Below are 25,195 nucleotides of genomic sequence, written 5' to 3'. Positions count from 1 at the left end.
TTTCCCTTCATTTCCTAATAAACAAGGCAAAGCAATTACAGTAATTAAAGATTGAAGATAAGAGCACTTTGTATTTGGGGGGCCGAGCATATCAATTAGACAGTGAGCGTGTGGTTCTCCCTCCTAATGAGACAACCCAGCACTGTCATTCTGCAGCATTAAAGGCATAATTAAAGGGGGCAGGAGAAGAAGGGCAGGACACCAAAGCTCATGGGGAGGGTTCCCTCCCCTCTGTGGCTCCTGTGCACATGCATTCTCCAAACACCTTTATGGTTTCAGGATAAGAATGAGGACCCAAAGCTGCAGTGCTAACCCCACACTTTAATTACAGGTGGGTTTTACAAGAGGGGCTGGTTACTGTTTTGTCTCCCTGCTTTCAAGCTCTCAGCTGCTCAATGTACCAGCATCTGTTGGAAAGCAAAGGGCGGGGAGGGGGGGGAACAACTTATCTGCTCAGGAGCAAGAAACACATAAAACATAAGGAAAGCAATTACATGCCTTCGGTTTCCACTCCTCTGTTTTTATAGGGCTTGTCTTAGAATCTGAGTGATTTTATGCATCAGAGGAAGATGACAATCAAGATGAGTGGCAATGATATGCATGGGAGGCTGAGGCACACAGCCTTCAGGTGTTTATTTTCCTGCAGTTACAGGTCTTCTAAACATCATCTTTTATCAGAGGGATGAGAGAACCCAAAATTCTGCAGCTGAATATTATGGGCACTGAAGCCCAAGTGACAGTAACTCAAGACAATCCCTTCCCTTCTTCTTTGAAACCTGCATGGTTCCAGGCTGAATGTATATGGTACTGAGAAAGACACCACCAAAACACATGAGAACTGAGATGAGCCCCAGTATCTGAGTGACTCTTTCCTACTGCAGCTCCAGTACTTCTACTTTTAGGCTACAGAGGCACTCAGGATCAGTGAGACCCAGCTATGCTCTTTGACACCTGTAGTCAGTAACACGTCATCAGTGCTGCTACCTCCTTCCCAAACTCTGTTCCCCAACACTGAATTATCCAGTTTATATTGCACCACAACCTGGAGACAACTGAAAGTAAAAAGCAGGACTTTGGACCCAGACACCTCTGTGTATTTTCAAACAGTTATGTAAAAAGCCTACAGATGACTTCCTGGTCATGGAATTCTTTGGCCTCATCAGACACAAAGACAGAGAATTCTGGACAGAGGGTGAAATACAACTGCAAATCCAGACACCTCTGGTGCAAACACAAGGCTCCATAGAGCCCTACTCACCCCAAACAGGAGTGAGTCAGTAGCAAAGAGGAGCCAACTAATCCTTCTGAGCTGTAATGTGACATCTGCACTTGAACTTCAGGCCCTGGAGGTGACTCCACTGGCACCCCACAAAGGCTGGTCACCCGCTGCCCAGTTTTCTCTGCCTCTGCTCTTGCAATGCAGCATTCCCTGGCAGGAGTTTACCTTCTTTTCATGATACTGATGTGGAGATCCTCCTCCTGCTTTACTTCGGGGTGCTGACCATTGCTCTTATCGCTCTCTTCGCTGTCGTCGCTATGCGAGAAAACGGAGGTCAGCTCTTTCTTTGGGATCTTGGTTGGAGGTAAGGGGATTGTCCTCTTCTCTGCCAGGCGACCCCGGTTCTGCCACAGGATGGAATTAGGTGGGATGGGCAAGGGCAGGGAGAGAAGAGAAGAAAACAAGAATTTGGTTAGGCAATGCAGGACCAGGAAGCCTCAAATGGCATCAGTGCAGGTTTCAGGCTGATGCTGGGTGGGCAAAGGCTGTGTTCACTTTGCACATGCCTTTTCAGCAGAGGCACATCTCTGTGTAGTTCTAGTTCTAATCAAGCCATGCACTTCCAGCCTCTTCCCACTTCTTCATTCCTAGGTTGCATCTCATCCACGCCAATAGGAAAAGGGAGATGGCAGCAGAATTAGGCACCAGACTCTCTCTCCAGAATATTACCTATCAAACATTGTCCATTAACATAGCATACTGGATTACATTAAACCTTTGCCAGCAGCCCAGGAGGACGTGATCCAGATAATCCAGGCCACTTCTGACTGCAAAGGGAAAACTGCTCATGCCAGCCAGCAGCAAGTTTGCCCCTCACACCAGCGAACAGGCCACATGAATTCATCTTGAATTACTGAGGCTCCTTCTCACTGTTCACTTGCATGCTCAGGTGAACCCAGCAGGTCCTGCCTTGTGCAGACCTTCCCTAGGTGGTCCTGGCAGTGTGCTCCCCTTCTGACACGACACAAGTGAACAGCAGGAGAACTCCCAGGAGGCAAAAGCTGCTTTCCCACTGCAAGTGTATTTGTGTGCAGAACGCAGCACAACATGACCCCAACCTCCCAGCCTGCATGTAGTGAGAATGTGTGACAGATTACTCTAGGTTTGTACCATTTGTGTGAGCCTAGTGCAGCCTAATGCAGAGCCTGATGGGTTTTAGCTCTCACTGTGACAGAACATGTTTCTAGCACTTGGCATGTTTAGCCTGACCTGTGATGGACCAAGACAGCCATAAGACAAGAGGAAGATGTACACAGAGACACAAGGAGACCATCATGTCATTGCCCCCCAGAATTCAGCGTTTAAACAAATACAATCATGAAACAGGGAAGGGAACCACAGTGAGGGGAAGTGGAGAAAAGATTCCTGCATGTTCTTCATACAGGTAATGCAGGAATACTTCCTTCAACAGGACTTCCTTCGATAGGACAAGTCATAGAGAAGAAACATGACCATATCAAGGAAGAGAAGCGCGTCAATAGGTGGAGTAAATGCAGAGTAACACCTAACTGGTACCAGGTTCTCTGAAACATGGACTCCAACTTCCCATATAAACCTGGCAAAATGGTCCTGGAGTCAGCCGGGCTCCACAGGGGAGGATGGAGAAAGCCCAAGTGCTGGAAGAGCCCAGGCTGTTTTAATTGAACAAATGGAGAACTTTCCCCAAATACAAAGCAAAAACTTCTTGTTTACCTCCATCAATGAATTCCATTTGTGGTCATTAAGGGGAGCCCTAATCGCTGTGATAATTGGCTAAATCCATCTGGAAGGCATCACCCCAAGGAAGCACATTAGCTTCCCATTCTGATGCATGTCCAAGCCGAGAACACAGCTGTCTGTGAACAGCAGACACCCAAGGGAGAGAGGAGCAATGGGCCAGACTGGCTTAGAAATGGGGAAACACATAGATGCAAGGAAAACTAACACACATTTTCTTCTTGGGAGTGATGTGAAGAGGACAAACCCATGGACAGCAACAAGGTGAGCGCTCCCACACCTCCAAGTATCACAAGTACCTGGATGAAGCTGCAGAGGCTTTAGCGAGTTCTCACCCTGTGGGCTCCCTCCACAGTAACAGTGGCAGGGATACACACACACGGCCCTGTGCACAAAGGCTTCTCACTGCTCCCTGAAGGAGCATCTCATATAAAACACACATCTCCTACCCTTAAATACTTCTTGCATACTGAGGGGTATTTCCACCCCTGGTCCCTTTCCTGTTCTGGAATGTGCACCAAGCTTACCCTCTGTGTAAAGCCACCTTAGTGACTCCAGCTAACAGACAGCAGGGAGGAGGAGAGGCAGGGGAAGGAGAGGAAGAGCAAAGGAGGGCAGTACGTGCACCAGAGTTCAGTCATGCTGAAAAGCTAGGGCATAAATCAGCGTGAGCTTTATCATGCCAGAGCTTTATATATGTATGTCTGAAGTTGCAATTTATCATAACAATTAAAGGGGGAGGCGAGGGCTGTGCAAATTTCCACTTCAAAATAATCACAATTCACTCCCTGCTGTGACTCCACAGCCTGAAGAGAACAGCACCGAGCAGACACTAAAAATCATTTTATGGCCATTACGGTACCTTGGAGCACTTACCAGGTCTCAGTGACTGCCCAGGGACTCATCAGCTCTAACAAGAGTGAGAGTGCAGCAAACAGGGAGACACTGAACCCAGAGCAACAGCCCACTAGACCTGGAAGCCAGGTTCCCCCTCCCTTGCTCCTCAGAATGCTTATTCCTTCCTGGAATATGCCTAAAGCTGCTGCACACATAGACACCTATATATAGACACACAGAGATCTATAAGCCTATATATGTAATATACAAATATGTATGTACGGATCTCTATAGGTATCTATATGAAGACAGGCTGAGAGCTGGGCTTGTTCAGCCTGGAAAAGAGAAGGCTCCTGAAGGGGAGACCTCAGAGCAGCTCCAGTGCCTGAAGGGGCTGCAGGAAACATGGAGAGGGGCTTGGGACAAGGGATGTAGGGACAGGCCAAGGGGAATGGCTTTAACCTGCCCGAGGGGAGACTGAGATGAGCTCTTAGGCAGAAGCTCCTCCCTGTGAGGGTGCTGAGGTGCTGGCACAGGGTGCCCAGAGAAGCTGTGGCTGCCCCATCCCTGGCAGTGTTCAAGGCCAGGTTGGACACAGGGGCTTGGAGCAAGCTGCTCTAGTGCAAGGGGTCCCTGCCCGTGGCAGGGGTTGGAGGTGGATGAACTTTAAAGTCCCTTCAACACAAACCAGGCTGGGATGCTATGATACTACCTAACACACACAGAGCTTCTTCCTTTAAACATGAATGGAAGAGAGAAAGCGCACCTGCACCTGCAGCAATCTCTGCTCACAGATGACCTGCACTGCTTTTGTTCTGTCCCTGCAAACACCTGCATTCCAGCACTGGCAATGCCTTTCCTTTTAAGTTGTGCTTGTTTTGTACTTGTGCCATTAGGTTTGGGGCAGTTTATTTATTTCTTTCTGACGTTTTCCCTATTCCCAGAAAATTAAAATAGACTGAGCTAATCAATTTTGCCTTTTATGTTCATCTACAGCCAGTTTTGAATCAATTGCACTTGCTTAATCTGTTTAGAGGCATTCACAGTAGATACACATCACTTTTAAATTAAGCACAAAGGTAGCCAGAAGCCTGGGCCAGAGCCTGCTACAATCGTCTTTCCATTGACTTCAAAGGGCACTGGTCCAAGCTACAAAGAAAACACACTCAACTGTGAGAAGCACTCTCCATGCATGGACTCATCCCTGTGACTATGGCTTTTGCTGAAGCCCTTCGTCACTTTGGTACAGACACAGGACAGGCAAGTACCTACAGAGCGGAGCAGTATGTGGAGGGACGAGCAGTCAGATTCAGGTTTATCAACCATCACTTGCCATGCGGTGTACTTAAAGCAGTGTTAGATGCAAGAATACACTCAAGGGACTTGCAGTGGCATTGCTATGTAATGGGAGGTACATTAGGATTTATAGATACTTGATGTAAACCTCATGATCTCACATTAAAAAAGCTTGTATTTGTGTGACAGTGTCATTAGAGAGATCTTTCAGAATCCCAGACTGGTTTGGGTTGGGACCTTAAAGCTCATCCAGTTCCAACCCCTGCCACAGGCAGGGACACCTTCCACTAGAGCAGCTTGCTCCAAGCCCCATCCAACCTGGCCTTGGACACTGCCAGAGACTGAACCTGAAGGCTCGAGTACTTTCAGAAGCAAACTGCCTCCTGACTTGTTGATGTTCACTGGGATATCTGATGCCTGGGAGAGCAACCCAATCAATAAGGCACCTTCTGCAGAGCATCAGGCACCTTGGGACTCTGGCTACCCCTGTTAAATAGCTCCATTTCTACTCACTTGAAGGGAAGGGGGAAGGTGGGCTTTGCCAGCTGGCTTCCTTACACTGGTAGGGCTGGTGTGGCCAGTGGGTCAGAGGGTGCATTTTCCATAGCTCCAGAGCCACCAGCTGCTAGTGCAGGAGCAGCACCCTTGGATGAAGTATATGGAGCACTAAATACATCTTATAGCTCAGCCCAGCAAAGCCAGGCTGCCTGCCAGCACCCTGGCCAAGGGAGTACAGGCAGAAGGTGGTATAAAGAACAGATTCCAGCCCTGAGAGCAGGGGGAATGGAGGATGGATCCTCACTGAGGACCTGCTCCCCACAATACATCTGTGGGTGAAATCCAGCCAAAACCCTGCTGCAGTCAGTTATCTCACGGGTGCTCTCCCCTACCCTGCACCGCCTCCTCCATGCCTGAGAGGAGTCAAAGATGTTTGCTGTCAGGGCAAACACTGACTCAGCTCAGGGGAAACCTCTTCAGAGCCTGCACCTCCCTTTCCTAACACAAGGATTTCCCCACCCCTTGGACAGAACATCACCTCCTCTCCCTGCTGAGCGTGGTGACCAGGAAGTAAAAGGTTTCTGCAACTCCCAAAGCCTTTGCAAGGGTGAGTGATGAGGGCACTGCAGAGCTGCCTCGTGTATTAGGGCTCCCTTTATACATAGTTAGAGATTAATATTGTGGGTTATGATTCCAGCTAACGAAACACAGCTGGAGATGGAGTCAATAACCCTCTATTCCCCAGGCATGCCCAGCTCTCCACCCAGGCGTGCCTGCGTCAGCCCAGCCCTCAGTCACTCACCACCTCACCCTCCCTGGGTCTTCTGACACCGTTTAATTGCTTTCACTGCCTCTCAAAGCACTGGCTGGGTGGGGGGTGCCTTTGTTTTCCCAAATCACAGACAAGCACATTTCCTTGCCCCAGGAAAAATCAGATGGGGAGCAATGCGCTGTTGCAAGCTACCCATTACCCATGTCCAGAGATGCAGCTACAAGTATAAATCCCAACAACCTGGGCACAGTGGTGGGTTACCTGAGTGGAGAAACCCGGGAGCCTGATCACAAAAGCATAGGAGCATCAGAAATATGGAGAAGAAAACAGCTGTGATGTTCCTTCCTTGCAGGTAACAGGAGGGGGAAATTCCTCTCTATGTGGCTATGAAGAGTCAATAGAGCTACAGAATGAAATCTGTCCCCCCCCACTCATCCAACCCCCTCACGGCTCTCCCCTGGAGCCATGTGCTCCCAGCCAAGAATACCAAAAGCCCAACAGTTGCGTAAGATCCCTGGGAGAGCCTTGCAGCTGGAATGACGGGCGGGGAGCATCGGCCTGACTTCGGGGAGAGACAGGAAGGGAGGGTTAGGAAAGGTTTCCTGCCCTGGGAGCTACTGCAGCAAGGTCAGAAGAGCTGAACGTCCTGGTGCGACATTCAAAGCCAACCAGGAAAGGAAAGATTCCTTGCAGAGAGAGTCCCTGGTGAGCATTTAATTGATCCCAGCAATGGAAAGGAGAGCTGAGAGGCAAAAAGCTCCATGGAAAAGGAAAAAAGCACATGAAAGCAAAGCTTTTCCAGTCCACCTGAACTGACAGCCAAACCCTGACTGGCTGATCCCACAGGGAACTGACCCAAGAAGATGAGCAGGTGCAGTCCCTGTGGACACCACTTCTTCAGCATCCCTTTAAAGCACAGAGATGCAAATGCCCAGAGTCTGCATACTGATCAAAGCTCTTTGCAAGAGGATCCACATGCCCGTGATTCAATACTGATTTCCACTGGATTTTATGCAGCACATGCATTCCTTCTGTATACGTAGAGCTGGGAAATACAGGGAACAGACCGGGAATGCTGGGGGAAGGCAGGAGGGGAGGTTTGCACGCTGCCAACGCTGGGAGCTCAAGAATGCAAAATCTTTTCCATATGTGAAGGAAACCCTCAAGTCCAGACAGCGTTTTCACTCGCTTTTTGTTGCTGCTAAAGGTAGGGAAAAGGAAAGGAGGAGGTTCCGAGAGCCTGGAATACTTCTCCTTTTACTTTCACAAATAATAAACCTGCTCAAATGGCTTTGGTTAGGGAAATTACCCAGCAAGGGAGCCCACACATCCCCCTGGGTGTGCATCTCCTTTCAGCTGCGATGAGTCTGAACACCTAAGAAAGGGTCAAGCTGCCTTCCAAGATAATCCTCCTCTCTCCCCTGGGCCTTCAATAGATGTTCTAGGCCAATGTGCTACCAGTGCTTTGGTAGCAAAGCCAGCGCAGGCCCAGTTGTGCTGCCCTGCACTTACCAGCTCCCCCATCAAACCTGAGGTCGGGGCAGGAGAAGCTGTCCCTGTCCAGGTCCTCACCTCCTGCTCCTGTTCAGTAATGAACAAATGAATAAAAGCAGAGCCTTCTGCTGCATCTATTTTCCTGCCTCCCCCTTAGCTGCAGGCCAGCCCTTTAACCTGACCACTAATAGGTTTGTTACTCACCAGCTCTTTCCAGTGGCACCAGCGTTACACTGGAATCATTCCAGCACGGGAGGGATGGCCCAAAGTACAGAGGGAGCAGAAGGGAACAGACAGCAATGGTGAGGCACAAATTAAGGCAGTTCACACCACAAAGACTATTCCAGGTTTTGGGAACTGTGCTCATCAGGGTCTCTTGGAGGTGGTTTACACATGCTGGCAATGACCAGAGGCCAAGCTGAGGAAGGAATTCAGCATAGAGCTAAGAGCTGTAGCCACGGAGACAACAGGTTCTGGGAATGATTGTGCCACAGCAGGCTCTTTAGGTCTAATCCTGACAATCCTGACGACGGGATGGGGCTTGGAGCAAGCTGCTCTAGTGGAAGGTGCCCCTGCCTGTGGCAGGGGGGTTGGAACTGGATGAGCTTTAAGGTCCCTTCAACCCAAACCATTCTGTGGTTCCCCGATGAACAGCTGTGGCTGAGTGGCAGGGTTTGTCTACACAGAACATGTTCTGCAGCACCACTCCAGCCTTTGGGAGGACCTTTCTTTACAAATGAGAAGCTTTGACACCTGCTGCATGCAGCGAAGTGAAGCCACAGCCTCCCTGGAGCCCCTTCCCTGGCACAGAGAGCCAAAAGCAAGGGGAAGCTGTGCCAAGAAGCCTGTCATCTGCTACAGCGATGCTGCCACTGTGCAGTACTTCTCATTTGGAAAGCACAACCTGGTCTGTAAGCTCTGGTTATTTAAGGGCTTTTAACACAGCTGGAAGGCCAGTGAGGAGCAGTGGGTCTGTTCCACAGTGCTGCAAAGTGTGATGGAGATAAGTAAGCCGATGAGCTAAGTCAACACAGAGAGGCCGCTGTAGAGCCAGGAGCACCCCGCTGCACTTCCAAAGCCAAAGGGGCAATATATTCACAGCCAGTGTGGAAAAGCAGCTCTGTGGGCCCTTTCCAACCACCACACTGGATTACAACACCTCAGCAATGCCTTCTAGTGCTATGGTCACAAATGCATCCTTGCAAGTAAAGAACTGCTGAAGTTATCCCTCTCCCAATCTCATTGTCTTCATATTTGCACAGACACAACCTCCAGTCCATACAGCACAAAGGATGTGGTTCTGGTAACTGGAAGAGACTGACACCTTCATCCTTAGCTCCTTTACCTTGACCAGTGTCAACATGTACCTGTGACAAACAGCTGTCCAGCCACATAGAACCCAGCCCTTGGGCTCACTGTTTGGAAACAATCAGTTCTGCACTAACGTGGCAAGCAGCATTTACACTGGCATGAGACCCACAGAACTTCCTTATACAGAACCCCCTTAATGAGAACCATCATTCTGGGGTGATGATCTGATTTTACTCCACTCCATGGCAATGAATTGCCCAAGATTTGCTGTGTGGATGCCAAGATGAGGGAGAACTGAGAACAGTTGTGTGTCTGTCATCATCTCCCCTTCTCCCCCTTTCACTAGTACCCTTCAGCTGGTTAAAGCACCCCTTTTCTGTCCTTTATTTCACTCTCTGAAGCTCTGTCTCCCTTCCCCACATCCCTCCCACCCACAAACCACCGCAGACATCCATGGAAACCGCTGCTTCCATTTCCACTTCGTGATTTGCCTGCCACACCTGGGGGATTTCCCAGCAAATTGTATTACTTTATTTGGTCAATTGGCCTACAAATTGATTTTCCTGTACAAATAATGAACATTTATGGTTATTTTCCCCATAGACTGCTTTATTTTCCATGTAACAAAGACTGATTTCCTGCAGGTTTTGAGACCAGAGCATATGATCTGCAGTTACTGTGTCCCCAGCTTGATGGATGACAAGGACTCGATGCACAACAGAGGGTTTGGGGTTTTATCCTGGTACCAGACCAAACAATTCTACAGCATGTTTACTACAGAGATAAACTGTATTGTTTTAAGAGAGATTCAGTCCTAGGACCAGCCAAGCAAAGGCAGGTGAGGTGGGACAAAGGGCAAAGCACCTTCTATGAGCCACTGAAGTGCATCCACTAGCACATCCACGTCCCCAAAGTGTCTCCAATGGCAGCTCCTGCTCATTGCAACCTTTGGGGACACACTGCAAGGACCTTCTTTAACCTTAATTACATGATTGTGGAGGCAAAGGGAGGAGGACTCGGGGAAAAAAACCAAGCAGGAGTGTGATTTGTGGGCAGGGACTGCAGTGTTGTTCTGCACTCGCCTCCCCAGAGACGCAGAGCCACAGCAAGAGCTCCACAATGCATTTCATTGCCACTAATGAGAAAATGACTTTGGAGACAAGAGCCTGGAGCAAGTTTTGAAGGTCACTCCCGCAGGTGTGGAAATGAATTGGGCAAGAACCAGGGTCTAAACATAAGTTATTCTACTTAGACCACAGTGGATTATTTGCATGCAGGGGGGGGTTAATAGCCTCAGGGCTGTGGTGTGTGTCTATGTTTAATTTAATACATCTCCATGGCTGAGGCTGCTGGGCACAAAGGCCTCTCAGCATCAGCACTGCAGAGAAGTGATGATGGGGAGGGTTCCTTAGGTGACTGTGAGAGAGAGGGTGGACACAGGAGAGAAAGTCAATTACCCAGATAAGTCCTGACTGTCTGCAATTCCCTACCCCGGTCCTCAAGGGGTGGGTTTGGCCCATGAAGCCTGCCTTCCAATCCAATAAAAAATGAACTGATTTTGAACAACTACTAGAGATGCCTCCTTAGAGTTTTAATACGTGCTCTTCAGCTTCAGCAGTGGAATTAACGAAAGGGAAGAGAGTCTGAGGGTATCAGGCATGAGGCTAAAAGCACGCCAAGTTCCTGCTTAGCTTCCTGGGCTCCAGGGAATCTCTCCCTTCTTCTTGGCACTGCTAAGGGCTGATATGCCCTCAGTCTGTGGCTGACAGCACCAGAAAGAGGTGTGTCCCGATTGAGGATGACAGTCGCCCTTCACATAAGCTAGTCAAGGCAAAGATGCATCTACAACCACACAGTGTGCAGATCACAGCATCAACAGACTGGTTTGTGTTGGAAGGGACCTTAAAGCTCGCCCAGTTCCAACCCCCTGCCATGGGCAGGGACACTTCCCACTAGAGCAGGTCGCTGGAGTCACAGGTCCCACTTACACCCTGGGGACCAACACAACCATGGGATAAACCACAACTACTCACTGAAATATGCAACCAGTTGGCTCAGCACATCAGGGGCAACACAAGATGATGCTAAATGATTTACAATACATCCTCGTATGTAACACTGGGAAATGAATGACCAACAAATACAGTGGCTTTCTGATGAGAACTTGACTGGGAGTTGTATGTTGTGAGGATAAACACAAAGAGAATAGAAAAGAAAACCCAAAACAAACCCCAAGAGAGGTGAATAATTCATCAAAAGGATAAAAACCAAGAAGCTGGAAAGAAAAAAAAGGCAAGAAATACCAAAGGGAAGAGTGCTCTGAGCAGGTGGAAAAAACCATCTCTCATGGGAAGGAAACTAGAAGGCAAGTTACTCAGAATTAAGGGGGGGTGGGGGTGTGTATGTTTTTAAAGGTGAACCATTTTGTCTGGGAACTGGTATCTCCCCTCTTAGGGATTTCAGTGTTTCTCCGAGGTGGGAAGCAAAGTCTGTGCCAAGCTGCTGACAGAGGCAGCGGGCTCTTAGGTGGCTTCCAGCAATGCCTCAACCATGGACACAAGACTTCAAGCAAACAACCTGCTTACGCATCCAACACCTCCTCTGAAGAAAGCCCTGCTCCTTTCACCCAAAGCCACCAAATCAAACAACCTAATGTACATAAAGCTACGTTAACATAACCTGCCCATAACTATTTGCTCCAGAAAAAGGTCTATAGTTGGAAGCTTCCTGATGGCAACTTTTGCAGCTGACATTCACTGCTTTAACACAGCACATCTGTGTGAAATGAACCCCACACAGTTTGCAGTGCATCCTCCTGCCTTTCCCTTGTATGAGTTTACCACCTCAGGCTGTAGCTCCTTCCCATCACATGAAGGATGCTGACCTGGGCTTGGAAAGTACCTGGATGGGATAACGTTGTAGCCCGCTGAAGGAGGGGAGATGCGAGACTCAATAGGTGGCACTCTTCCATCTTGAATCAACGTGCTTGGGTACACTTGGCCATCAGAGGTGCTGGAGAGCAAATTTAAGGTCCTGACTTACTTGGTGATTTTCTGGGCCTGTGCAAGTCAAAATCCCAGCCAAACACAAGCTTTACCAATTACACTCTGCCAATCCTAATTCCCCCCCTGCAGTTCCAAGCAGACACAGACTCCTCTGCGGCCGCATGATCCTCTTGTGCACTGCTAAGCAGCTCAGTCCTAGCTGGAGAGCATCTGCACTGGAGATGCCTGTGAAAGTGAAATCCCACCCAAGGCTTGTTCCCATCCCATCTTCCTCCTGCAGAGCCCACCAGTTCCAATTAACAGCTCTGGGCTTTCCTGCAGACACGGTGCATACAGCTCCTCCCAAGGGCACCATGGAGAAAACCTGCTTGAGGACTCCATGTCTGCAGTGCAGGGTGAGTCTATTGCCAGCAGTTTCTCCTCTCATTAACCAAATCCAGCAAAAAAGACAAGTTTTGTGCCCCAGAGCAAGAGGACTTGTTTTCTAAAGCTCTTCGGGGGCCCTCCATAAGGAATTAGTCATGGAGGTGAGTAATACCAGGATTTGACACAGCCTAGGAGAGCAAGTAGTCATTTGACAGGTTAACAAGAGCATGGAGTAGCTGCTATATTTAGGTGCCATTAGCATGCACATGTCTTCACACATTTCTATGGGCACACCTGTGTTCCCCTATGTCCTCAAGGCATGGGAAGGGAGCAGCTAAAAGCCAGTTCCTTCCCCATTTCCCAGGGAGGGGTAAGGAAGGGGGGATTCTCTTCTCCCTGTTTTATCCTACCCAAGTTCAGAGCCATTCACATCCTGAAAGCAGACCTTTTGCTCTCTGTGCACCTCTATCCAGAAGCAGATAGGGTCGATTCCATTCTAGGCTGAAGAACAAGACAAAGGTAATGACCATATCATGCCCCAGAGAGTAGCTTATGTGACACAAAAAATCCTAGGAAGCTTAGCCACTGATTTTCAATTGCTTCCCCTTTGCTGCATCTCAACTATTTTCAGGGAAGGACTGGATCCTTGCAGGCTGAACTTAAACATCCTGATAACAGGCTTGCCTTCCCATGTTATTTCCCAGAGACTCTTGGTGTCCATGCACCATCCAGGACAACAGACCAAAGAAACAGTGCTCTGAGCTGTCACAGGACAGAGCTGGAAGGACATAGCAAGGTCCAAGACCTTGGATGTCTTTACATGCCAGCTCCATATGATACCTGCAGTGGTACTGAAGATGTCCTGCAATGGCACAACACAGGGTGTGATGACATTAGCGCTGCTAATGCTTACTATAGAGATGTATCAAGCATCCATTCGTGCTCCCCTTTGTTTTCCCCTCAGTGCCCATTTCCCAGCAATTCCTGAATCCAACTGAAAACCATGTCCCCTGAACCCTAAAATGTCCCTGTGCCTTCAGCTGTGTGAAAAGAATCAGAGTCACAGAATCCAAGAGCTTGGAAGAGACCTTTAAGATCATCAAGTCCAACCACTCCCCAGCACTGCCAAGTCCACCACTGAAGAAAACAAGCAAGGACACAGGGCCCAGTTGCAGTCTACCTACTGTGCTGGGATGGTACTGGGATCCCTACTGCAAACACACCTCAACAACAGTGTTGCCAAGGAAAGCCCCTATGTAAGGAGGTGAATGCAAACTCCTTCAGATGGATTTAAACAGTTTCTCTGGACTTCCCTCACTTCACCTCAAAACAAAAGCAGAATACGAATGTCAACATACAGCACAACATCACTGGAACTCCATAATGCAGTCTCCGTGCAGGCGAAACCAGAACAAGCACCCAGTTCTCATGGATACATGGATGGATAAACAGCCAAAATAAGGCTTAACCAAATGAGGGTCAGAATCTTACACCCCCTGGTTGTGGAGACACAGGATTAGGTCTGAGAGGCAGCTCCGGAGAACTAAATGCCCTATTAAAATAAATAGGGATCAGGTGGACAAATCCCTGCAGCCATTTCTAAAGGCTCAGCTCAATCTCCCTCTGCTCTGTATTCAGGCAGGTGAGCCATTCCCAAACAGAGAATGGTACAAGGAAAGCAACACCAGGCACTCCAAGAGGCAGAGTCTGGGCTGGTTTAGGCACGGGGTGCCCGCTGAACCCTAGGAAAATCCCCTCTGGAATCACATTTAAAGCTGGGAGGGTGAAAGAAAGGCAAGGACAGTATTTATAAACACAACTTAAATGAACAATGATTGTGGATCCTTTAGCAAAGACTGCAAAAGTGGAATTCTGACCCCTTTGGAGGCTACTCATTGTTGGCTGACTCCTGCAGCCTCCTGGGGTGTTATTTACTGAGCCCAAGAGGTCAGCTGGAAAAGGGAGAAGGGGAAGGAGATTAAAGGAGCTCCACCTCCCTTGGAGGAGGGATACAACTGCTCAAGAACGCCTTATTTTCAAGCAGCTCTGTTGTGCTGGCACCACTGGTGCTGCCTGTTGTATCTTGAACCAACAGGCAAGCAGTGAATATGCTTTTGAAGCCAGGAACATGGACCATGAGCTCCAGAGCTGCTGCTTCTCTCTTGTTATCTCCTCCTAGTGCTAGGTGCTAAACAGAACAGAGGAACAAACCTGACCCCAAGATCTCTGCTGCTGAACTAAAACCAGCACTTGCAAAGTATCTGACAGCTTCTCCACCTCCTCTTTCTTTGGCATTTTCCCTTCATGCTAATTTTATTGCAACAGTGGGTATATTTCAGAGTGTGAGACAAGTTCTTCTGAAGCATGTTTGCAACTGCTCTGCTATTCCCTTCTAGATGTTAGTCAGTGTTTCGGGTACCACAAAGAGACACAGATGTGTTTCTAACCTAATTACTCAGAACAGCCATGTCACCTCATGCCACACAAAGGGGTTCCACTTGACCTTTAGTGAACAGGAAGGGAGCTCACAGTGCACTGCAGCAGCTCTCTGCAAGCCTCTCGAGAGGTAACGCAGCAGTGACAAGGGGAAGAGAATCACCTCAAATACACTGAGGTCTGGTCAAGAGCTCTTTATCCAAGCTGGGACATGCTCTCCCCATGCTTTCTGGCTTCCACTCCTAAGAAGTGGACTTTTGCATATGCAAAACTTAGTAAAGGGCTGCAAGCTCCACTACCATGTTGTTTCTATAATCCTACTGATGACCATGGTCTGAGGGCAGTGGAGATGGCAGAGAGGGGCAGGAGAAACCAAGAGCCAGCACATACTCTGCATCAAGCTGTCCCTGCCTTCAAAGTGCCTGTTTCTTCATGCTGACAGGGAGGCTGAAGGCAGGTAAAGCCAGAACCATGGTAATGCACATTCCCTTCCAGAGCCTGAGGGTATCCCGGTGGGAGTTAACGCAGCATTAACTCCCACACCCTCCCCTTTATGGCTTTTAGTACACAGCAGGAGGAAGGAAAGGTCTCTTTAGGGCTCCCTGTGAGAAGTGCCACTACCGCAGCTCACAAAGAAGGGGAACTCTGGAAGCAAAGGTTTGGGGCTGCAGGAGCTGCTGAAAATCCATCCCATTTCCTTCAGGTCCTTATGTTTCCAAGGTTGATTCCTCACCTTTTCTCCTCCTTCCCAGACAAACTTCAGTGTAACTGTCTGCACTCAGGAAGGCTTCCCTTAGAGGCATGATATGGTTTCAGCTGAGGCTCTGGAGGTTTATTCTCACCCAAGCTTCCATCTGGAATGACCAGCCCACATGGATAAGCCATGAATTCCAGAGAGAGGGATAATCTCTATGGGCCAGAAAGGCAGGTTGGAATTTCTGACTGTATTTCTAATTAATTGCACAGCACTTACAAGCAAATGACGGGTGTTCTATAAATCCAAAAGAATTAACTAAAACAAGCATAAGCTAAATAGTAGTTCTGTACGTGCCATGCATATTTAAATATTCAAATCAAGAGCGTGATATTAATAAAATCTCTCAAAGTTCACACTGATATAAACCAGATTTATTGTGCTATATATAGTGCAGCCGGGCCTTGTAGCATCGCAGAGGTGGCAAAAGCAATAAAACCCTAATCTGCTCGTAGGCAAGCAGCCATATTCATGTTTGATGGGTTCACACAGGCACAAAGAACTGAAAACCGAGCTTTATTTCCTCATCTTCTAAGGTCTGTAATGAGAAACTGTTGCTGGCTTTGTGCAGATGACATCTACCTCCCCTCACCTGATGTGATGGGTACATAACACACCACACGTGTGTGCTTGGCACAGTGACAACCGACTCTTCCAGTGCATCCACTCAGAATCCATTTAAACCTTCAGCCAGTCCTAAGCTGCTCTAGGTTATGCCACAGAACAAAAATACCCTCAGCTACTATGGGAGAGCTGTATAGTAGAAACCATCTTCCTTTGCCACCTTCTGAGCTGTGCACGGAGTGCTGTGGTGCTAAATCCCAGGGATGTGATTTCATTCCAAACAAATTGTTCCAATTACACAAATCCCTGACTCCAGGAGACAGGAGGGCATCCATTAAAGAAGGGGAAGCCACTTCTGTCTACCTCGGTATCTACAGCCAAACCCCACCTGGTTACCCCTGACAGGGTAACTATCAAGTAGGTGTCAGGCTGGTGGCTTCATCTTGATTCAGGTCCTTTGGCATCACACCAAAAGTGCTGCCACAGCAGGGCCTCTCTCTTTGGTCAGTCTTAGCTGACAGGTACCGCTTGAGTGAGCCATGGAGACTGAGCATCCCTTCTGCTCTCTAGGAATGATGCCTTTGGTTGGGGAAGCAGAGGGGGGGCTGACACAAGAGAAGTCTGAGGGTAAACAAGGCATCTACTAAAAAGGAATGGAGCCCCCTAAAAGAGGCTGAACTCCCAGCTCCCCTGGATGATTACAAGGGATCATTTCCTCCCTTTCATGCCCCACTTCTCCCTCATCTCTTCCATTTTTCAAACAGGGAGTTCCATACTGAAGGATGCAGCACCTCATATTGGTCCCTTTCTGGTTATACTAATAAACCAGCCCTCCTCCAAAAGCACAGCTTAGGTGACATGATACTACAAGAGCAGCCAAAAAAGCCCCCAAGAAACACCCACCTAAATGCCAGCACATTTCATGCACTCTGTGGAGCAGCCTGAGCGATGTCTCTCATCTTTTTTTAGCTCTTATTACCAGGATTCTCTGATCAAGGTGGAATTATTTGCTGATCAAGGACATTATTGATTCCAGCTCGTTGGCCTACTGGGATCAATGTGAATGGCATAGTAGACCCTGACAGATTAAATACTGTCAGAACATTCCAGGAAAGCTTTGAGGAAAGATTCTCTTCCTGTGTTACTGCCTTAGCATATGTCAAGTTTCACAGCTCATGAGATACCAAGATGTTTCACGCCAGCCAAGGCTAACAGCACAGCATCTTCATGCAAGCCAGTGTCAGGGATGCTTCTCTGTACAAACACAAGTCCTGTGGAGAGGTAGGTGGAGGACAGGGCATTTCCTGATGGTTATTCCAGCAAGCAGTGAAGTTGTGAGGTCCAGATGCAGCACATCCCCACCTCTGCTGTTACACATGTAACCCAGTCCCGACACCTTTCCAAGATCATTTAGAGCAAACGTGGAAGGAAGGTAGATGTGACTGTTTAAGGAGTTGCAAGCTTTGACAGAAGACACCATGATCACTTCTTTAGAGAACTCAAACACCCCCCTGCTTCATAACCTGGCAGCCAGACAGGGAGACTTGGCTGAGGGATCAGGAGAAAACAAAAGCAGCCACACAAGCTGGAATAGCATCTAGGTGGGGGGAAAAGCCTTGGCTTCCATATGAAAGCCACAGAGGTTGGTTTCTGAAGCCCAACACATCTATTCATTACCTGAACCCGCAAGCTGTAAGCACTCAGGCTGGCAAGCAGCACATACCACAGTGAGAAGATGAAGAGAAACATCTTCACGGAGGCCTAATGCACCACCAGCTCATCTACGCCAGGTTCCCAATTACACCAGCACTGAACACAAGCAGGCAAAAAAGCAGAAATCCCACTGGAGACATAAAGCAAATACTAAGGAGTAACAGACCTGAGGACAGTTGGACATTTCATCAGCGGAGTCTGCAGTGAAGCTGTTGTAGTGGTGAGGGCCTGTCCTTCCCCACCCCTTAGGAACATTTTAACCTTCAATAATTGCACGTGTGATTTTAATAATCCATTAGGGGAGAACTCCCAACTGCTTTGTAAACAGTGGTTTAGAAGGACAGGAGGTAACAATGGTTCCAGTCCATTACTAGGTGGGAATCACAGAATCCCAGACTGGTTTGGGTTGGGACCTTAACGCTCATCCAGTTCCAACCCCCGCCACCTTCCGCTAGAGCAGCTTGCTCCAAGCCCCTGTGTCCAACCTGGCCTTGAACACTGCCAGGGATGGGGAAGCCACAGCTTCTCTGGGCACCCTGTGCCCTAAGAAGAATGTCCAGTAAGTATCTGGTTTCTGCACTGGGAGAACAGAAATGGAATACTCATTCCAGCAATGAATTAGGAGGTTTCCAAACAGAAACTTCCACAGTTAGAGAGGTTTAACTCAGCAGATTTAGGTAACCTGCTCTCAAAGAGTTTCAGAACAGTGAGCAGAGAAGTTCTTCAGATGTTCAGATTTTTAATGAGGCTCAGAACAAGGAGGAAATCCAAGGTAAATGGGAAAACAGAGCCCTGTGCCTCTATTTCACAAAGTGTAAGCATAAGCAGAATGATCCAAGTAATTTTATAACCCCCAGGAGAAACAATGAAATAGAGGAAACCAGACAAGTAATAGTGAATTAAAGGAGGGTGATATAATTTATGCAAATTAAAGCTTGTTAATGGAAAAGATGTTAAACTAATATATCTTTTTCTGCTGAGACAATAGTGCCAGAGTGATGGGCTCAGATTTCTGCAAGTTATTTGATCTTACAGCACCCAGCTTTCTGAATGAGAAACTGGAGCAGGACAAGTCACCACGGCAAAAGCTAAATGGATTAAAAGGTGACTGAAAGACCTCAGAATACAAACATGGAACAGATTCTCTCTAGTACTTTTACTGCTGTCCTGGAAGAACACAAGAGCCATCCCCCATGGTTAACACAGAGAATATGGGAGTTAATGACAAGTAATGAAGTCCCAACACAGTGAGGGCTAGTGGGGGAAGTTGGCATTTTAAAGGCAGGGGATATTATCCCAGGAAGAAGTGATTGAAAAGCACCCAAGGGTCAGGGTGGGAACTGGGTGAAGAGGTTTATCATGGGCAATGCCCTTCCCATATCAATAATAATGTGGATATAAATGCCAGAAGAGAAGGAAGATGATAGAGTACCTACATCTCAAGGCCATGCAAGAGTACCAAACACTGCACAGATCCCTGATAGGAAAGGGAGTATAAGGCACGTGGACCCTGACAAAACACATTTCTGGGTAAGCCAAGTTCAACATCCCAGGGTAAGAGGCTGCATTTGAAAACAAAGTCTGGGGAAAGCTATGTGGGATATCCTCAGAAAGGAACAGGGAGAGGCCCAGACACCAGGCTGCCAGCCCAGAGTATTCACTACTCCACTCCGCAAGGGAGCAGAGCCAGTGTATTCAGGATGATTATCCCAAAGTGCAGGCTATGGGTTTGATTCTGAAGTTACAAATCAGGTTTCCTTACCGAAACACTGAGTTTGCATAGCTCTGCTTTGGCTCTGGAGGCCTCTCTGTCCGCAGGAACATGCTGCCAACCGAGATCTCTAAACCTGATGTCTTACATTGGGTGGGATATTCAGTGGTAACAAATGGCAACCAGCCACAGCAAAATCCTTCCCTCCAAGTGCCCTGTGCTTTGCCACTGAAGCACAGGGTTAGCAGCCATCTGATATGATCCCCAATGCCAATCCACACGAGAGCCCCAAGTACCCGTGTTCACGGCGCCCTTTGGGGTCAGCCAGCTTCATCCAGAGAGAAAACAAGCCTTTAGAAAAGGAACCAGTGAAATGACAGGAAAAGAGATCCAACAAAATTAAGGGCAACTTCTCTGGAATCCAACTTAAAACATCCCAGCAACTTCAAGCTGGAGTGCAATCCTCACCACAAAGAATTCTGCACTGTGTATGTTTCCAATTGGTTTTCCTTGTCAGTGCCAAAAGACCTCCCCAGGTGGAGGCTGGGCTCCAAACATGGGAAACCACTGAAGCAACTGATACCTAGCCTTTTACTATGTACTGAACTCCTGTGTGGTCTTTACTATACCACTACTAAAGTTAGGAAGCCAGATTCTTGCCTGGCTGACAATGTGGATTCCCCCCTAAAGCTGGACAGGGGGCACATGTGAGCCCATGTTCATGTCATGAACATGTGGGGCAGATCTCTGGGCAACGGAGTAGGATTGTCCCACTTGGAGCTGCCACCTGCAACAAGTATGAACACTGGGTCACCTCCTTTCATACAGGAGCTCCTGCTCTTCCAGCAGCTATGCTGGATGTGATACAGCAGCAGCTTCTCTGCTTTACCTACTGCAGGTATACCTGGGGCCTTGTTTCCCAAAGCCAGTGAAGAGCAGGACAGGTAAGAAACTTATTTTGCTTCTTCTGCAGGGTAAAGTCCTGAATCCAGCTTTTTCTGCACTTTGGAATAGTCCTGGCTTTGCTTCCCTAGTGGGATTTGATACTTCATCACCCAACTGATCTTCTGAGTGCACATGAATCCTGGATAAAGGCAGGGTGAGAGTTCAGGCTGTATCCTTATGGACCAAGCAAAACTACTCTCCCATCAATGAGTCCTGTCTCTCTGTTAGTGGAGTTACACATGGTACAGATCAAGACAGATAGTACCCAAACACAAACATTTCTCAAGCTCTGTCCTTCCCTATTTCCCTGTGATATGAAGGGAAGAATTCATTTTCCCTCCTGTTCCTAGAGCAGTGGGATGAGCAGTTCAGGGTTTTAAGAGCCCTCTTGTTCCTAGATTGGTGGGATAAGCAGTCCAGGGTTTTAGGAGTCCCATCACAACAACAAAATTGTTCTCAAGATATAAGTATTTCAGGATCACACTGCTAAAGGAAAAGCTCAGCAACTTAGAGAGCATAGCGTCTCAAATACCCTTTAAACTTACTGGGTTCTACATTCTGTAAGGATTTAAAGACAACAGCAGAGTCATCAAAGAGGGAACTAAATCCTCCCAAAGCAAGGATGATTTCTGCCCTCTGCACACACCAGGGGAGAGAAATGCTTCCCAGCCTCATAGAATTACTGCACTTACTTCTGGCAAATCCATCACAGCAAGGTGAGACTCCAAAAGACCAGATCCACACTGCTGATGCAGACAAGTGCAGCTCCATAGACTTCCAGCCCTGAATTGCCAGCTCAGGAATTTCAACCCAAAACCATTTTAAGGAATCACACTGTTAATTTGGGGATTAAAAAACCCAGACCAAATGTATTACATTTTCAGTCACAATTAAAAGCATCCTTGTAAGGAGGATGCAGGCTGCCCTTCTCACTCTGCTTCTTGACTGCTTTGAGATCACGTCCTGTCCATTGGGCCTCCAAAAACCTCAGCAGTGGTGTCTGGAGCAGCAGCACCACCTGATAAATCAAACCATCCTGAGAGAGCCCATTTAGGCTGATAAGAAACAAAGCTGCTGGAGGACCAGAACATACTTTGCTGGTGTCCTCTGATGCACACTACATTTGATGCAAGCCATGGTAGTCTAAGGATGAAAAAGAAGCCAGCAGAGTTCACCTGATGTAAATCTAGACTGAGGGAGATCAAAGTCCAACCCTACATTCACACTGCCATGCTCATTTAGACCCACATTTACTTTAGATCCCAATATGATATTATCAATTGATTCTATTGCAGCTAAACGGGAACATGGCAGGCATGGATGAGGTCCCAACAGTTTTAGGCACTGAACACACACAGCTACCAACTATTCACAATATACAATTTATTTCCTTTCCTTCTTTTATTTAAGCTCATCCAAAACCCTATAATACTTAACAGTAATGGTGTACAGCTTCTAAGCAACACTACTACTGTAAACTCCAGTTCATTTAACCATCAACTGCTGTAGAGCCTTCCTTTGTCAGTGTGCTTTATGGTTAAGTGGGTGAATCACAAGGGGGAAATAAAAGAGGAATTGATATCACAGTCCCTCTGGGGAGTAAAAAACAAGCTAAAAAGGCTCATGTTTGTGTGGTTCAGTCCATGTCACAGAAAAAGAGATCTCAAGAATCACAGCTGTGGCGAACGGTGGGAAAAGTTATTGATCTAACAGAATTCAGTTTTACTGTAAGGGCTGGTCCTTTTACTTATTTAATAAAGGTCTGGCATCAAATCACTGTGAATTTCAGGATTATCTAATTCCATCTAATCTCATTCAATCACGGATGCTCCAGACTGGAGCAGAAGGAATGCTTGCCCTTTCCTGTCTGCAGGGGCCATCTCCCGTTGCCCTGGCAACCCAGCAAAAGCAGCCTCAACAGGACTGAGTACCACGGATCACATTCATCTCCAGCTAAAAAGAAAGGATGGGGTTGCAAGGGAGTTTGCGCAATTTGATGGGTAGAGATAGGCAGAACAGCAGCTACCACTGGAGTGGAATCTACTCATAACTCCGAATTATCAAGGCCCCAGAGACTCGGTGATAAATACAAGCTCCTAAGGGTAAGACACTCATAGGCAGGAAGCCAGCCTGGTAAAGCAATCTGCTTGCCTTCAGAAGCAAGAGGAAAGTTTTCTACTAAGCAGCTGTGGTGATGGAGAGGCCCAAGTTAACTGAACCCATTAATAATCCTGGAGCTGCTTTCTAAGTTCCCTGAAGCAATCACACCTCCCAGCACAAAACTGGGAACCAACTACAAGCAAACGCACCACTTGGTTGCAGTGTCATCATGAGAAATACCTCAGAAGATGTGTTTTCTACACCAAAGGGCTGCCAAGTGTCTCTTCTGTCACCAAAACCTCTCAAGTTTTCTTGCTTCTTCATTCTCTGGAATCCATTCAGAAAAGTTCTACCTTCCTATCAGCACGAAATACCAAATACTGCCCATCACCTTGCATCTTAAGACTGTTACTCTGAGCTGATTAAGTCTTACTATGAAGTTTTTTGGGTTTGGTTTGGTTTTTTCCCATTTTAGAACATGATAAAACAGAAGGTTACATCAAGGCTCACGTTTTTTATGCGAGTGGGCATCAGTGCACAACTCGCCCGCAGCCCTCAACCTGCACTGAGGCACAGCTTTAACCTGCCCGAGGGCAGACTGAGATGAGCTCTTAGGCAGAAGCTCTTCCCTGTGAGGGTGCTGAGGCGCTGGCACAGGGTGCCCAGAGAAGCTGTGGCTGCCCCATCCCTGGCAGTGCTCAAGGCCAGGTTGGACACAGGGGCTTGGAGCAAGCTGGTCCAGTAGAAGCTGTCCCTGTCCATGGCAGGGGTTGGAACTGGATGAGCTTTAAGGTCCCTTCACCCAAACCACCCTGTGATTCTATGATCTCTAGCATGATGTGTAGCAGCACACATGCAGATGAACAACACCTTTTCCTGGCAAGTGCCCCATTGAAAAAAGCAAGGCCAGCTGTGTGAGCCCCTAGCATGATGTGACACAGTGCAGCAGGCATGAGGACAACAGCCTGCACTGACATCCATACACATTACACCAAGGTGGTCTGGCTTGTTGGCAAATGCTGCTGCGAGTTTCTTTCTAGCTGAAGATGTAAAAGATTAAGAAAGCCATTTTTGTATATGGACTGAAGCTACCCTGGTATCTTAAAATGAGGGATTTGATGTGCGGGCGTATCTTCATACAGGTAACAGAGCAAATTCAGGCTTGATGGTATTCCCAGATCCTGTGGCTGGGTAAGCATGTGCAAAAGAAAGTGAAACTGGTAAAAGCTGAAAGTTCCACATTGACTAGAGGCAAAAGATACGAGCAAGAACCCTTTTTCGTTTGCTTGGGAATTGCCTCCATCCATCCCTCCTCGTCCTGAGACATGCCACAAGAAAATCCCCAGACTGTATTTGTGACCCAGGGGAATGTGTCATTTCCTCTCGGTTCTCCCTGGTTTGTTAAAATAACAGAGCCAAAAATAAAAGGAAGGAAATGCATTGCTCCAGCAGTGGAGCTGGAACACACAGAAGATTCACCCTCACACAAGAGCAGTATGAGAGTAAAGCAGAGGTGCTTAACATGTCCTCTGTTAAAACAGAATCAGAACGGTGTGGGTTGGAAAAGACCTTAAAACTCATCTCTCATCTTGGGCCAACAGGAAACTGCTTCTTTATTCTCCTGTCCCATAAGTGGACCAGAACAAGCAAACTGAAAAGATTCTCATCTCTGCAAACTCCAACCAGGGGATGGTTTTAAACCTCAGGAAAAGCAAAATGAACCAGTTTATGAGGGAGTTAATTCTGATTCTATAGCCATCTCTGTCACTTAGATCCCACGTTCACTAAAGGCATTTGCCACCAGGCTCCAAATTAGCACCAATCCTTTTGAATAAGGCCAGCAAGTGTGGACATAGACCACTGCAAATTAAAAGCAGGTGCCTGTGCCCTGAAGCAGCAAAGACAGCCCTAAGCACTTTAATGACATCTCTAAATAATTTTGACAGCAAAATTACTTATCCTATGTCACCTTTCCACTGCCCTTGGCACGCCACTAACAAGATGATGCTGCTTTCCTGGCTTCTATGTATTTATTTCTCTCTGTTTCTTCCCCTTCCTTTCCTCAGACCAGATGATTTCCCAGCTCGGATGGAGTTCAGTGCAACTCCACAGCAAGCAGCACTGGCTCATCCTGCCTCTGCTGACTTAGCTTGCAAAACTCACTCAGGAGCTGAGGGCTTGGAAACGGACTCTTCCCACAGCTGAGCCCGCCAGAGAATGTAATGCCACAGTGCCAGGAATCATAGAATCATGGAATGGTTTGGAAGGGACCTTAAGCTCATCCAGTTCCAACCCCTGCCACGGGAAGGGACACCTTCCACTAGAGCAGCTTGCTCCAAGCCCCTGTGTCCAACCTGGCCTTGAACACTGCCAGGGATGGGGCAGCCACAGCTTCTCT

At 47.8% G+C, this 25,195-nt stretch overlaps 1 protein-coding gene across 7 annotated transcripts in view; it reads right to left on the bottom strand.

Annotated features, from left to right (window-relative positions):
• The window catches only part of SAMD11 (sterile alpha motif domain containing 11), a 135,426-nt gene that overhangs the window by 74,860 nt on the left and 35,371 nt on the right, over nucleotides 1–25,195 (bottom strand). For all 7 annotated transcript variants that reach the window (XM_057432257.1, XM_057432226.1, XM_057432240.1 and 4 more), the window contains one exon: nucleotides 1,445–1,623. In XM_057432257.1, the coding sequence (XP_057288240.1) occupies nucleotides 1,445–1,623 (179 nt within the window). The remainder of the gene's footprint in view (nucleotides 1–1,444; nucleotides 1,624–25,195) is intronic.

Source organism: Pezoporus wallicus, unplaced genomic scaffold (genome assembly GCF_028554395.1).
Source record: "Pezoporus wallicus isolate ANWC-B61680 ecotype Strahan unplaced genomic scaffold, APGP_CSIRO_Pwel_v1 contig_8006, whole genome shotgun sequence".
NCBI lineage: Eukaryota > Metazoa > Chordata > Aves > Psittaciformes > Psittacidae > Pezoporus > Pezoporus wallicus.
The sequence above is the reverse complement of the archived record's forward strand: the minus strand, read 5'-3'. Positions and strand labels throughout refer to the sequence as shown.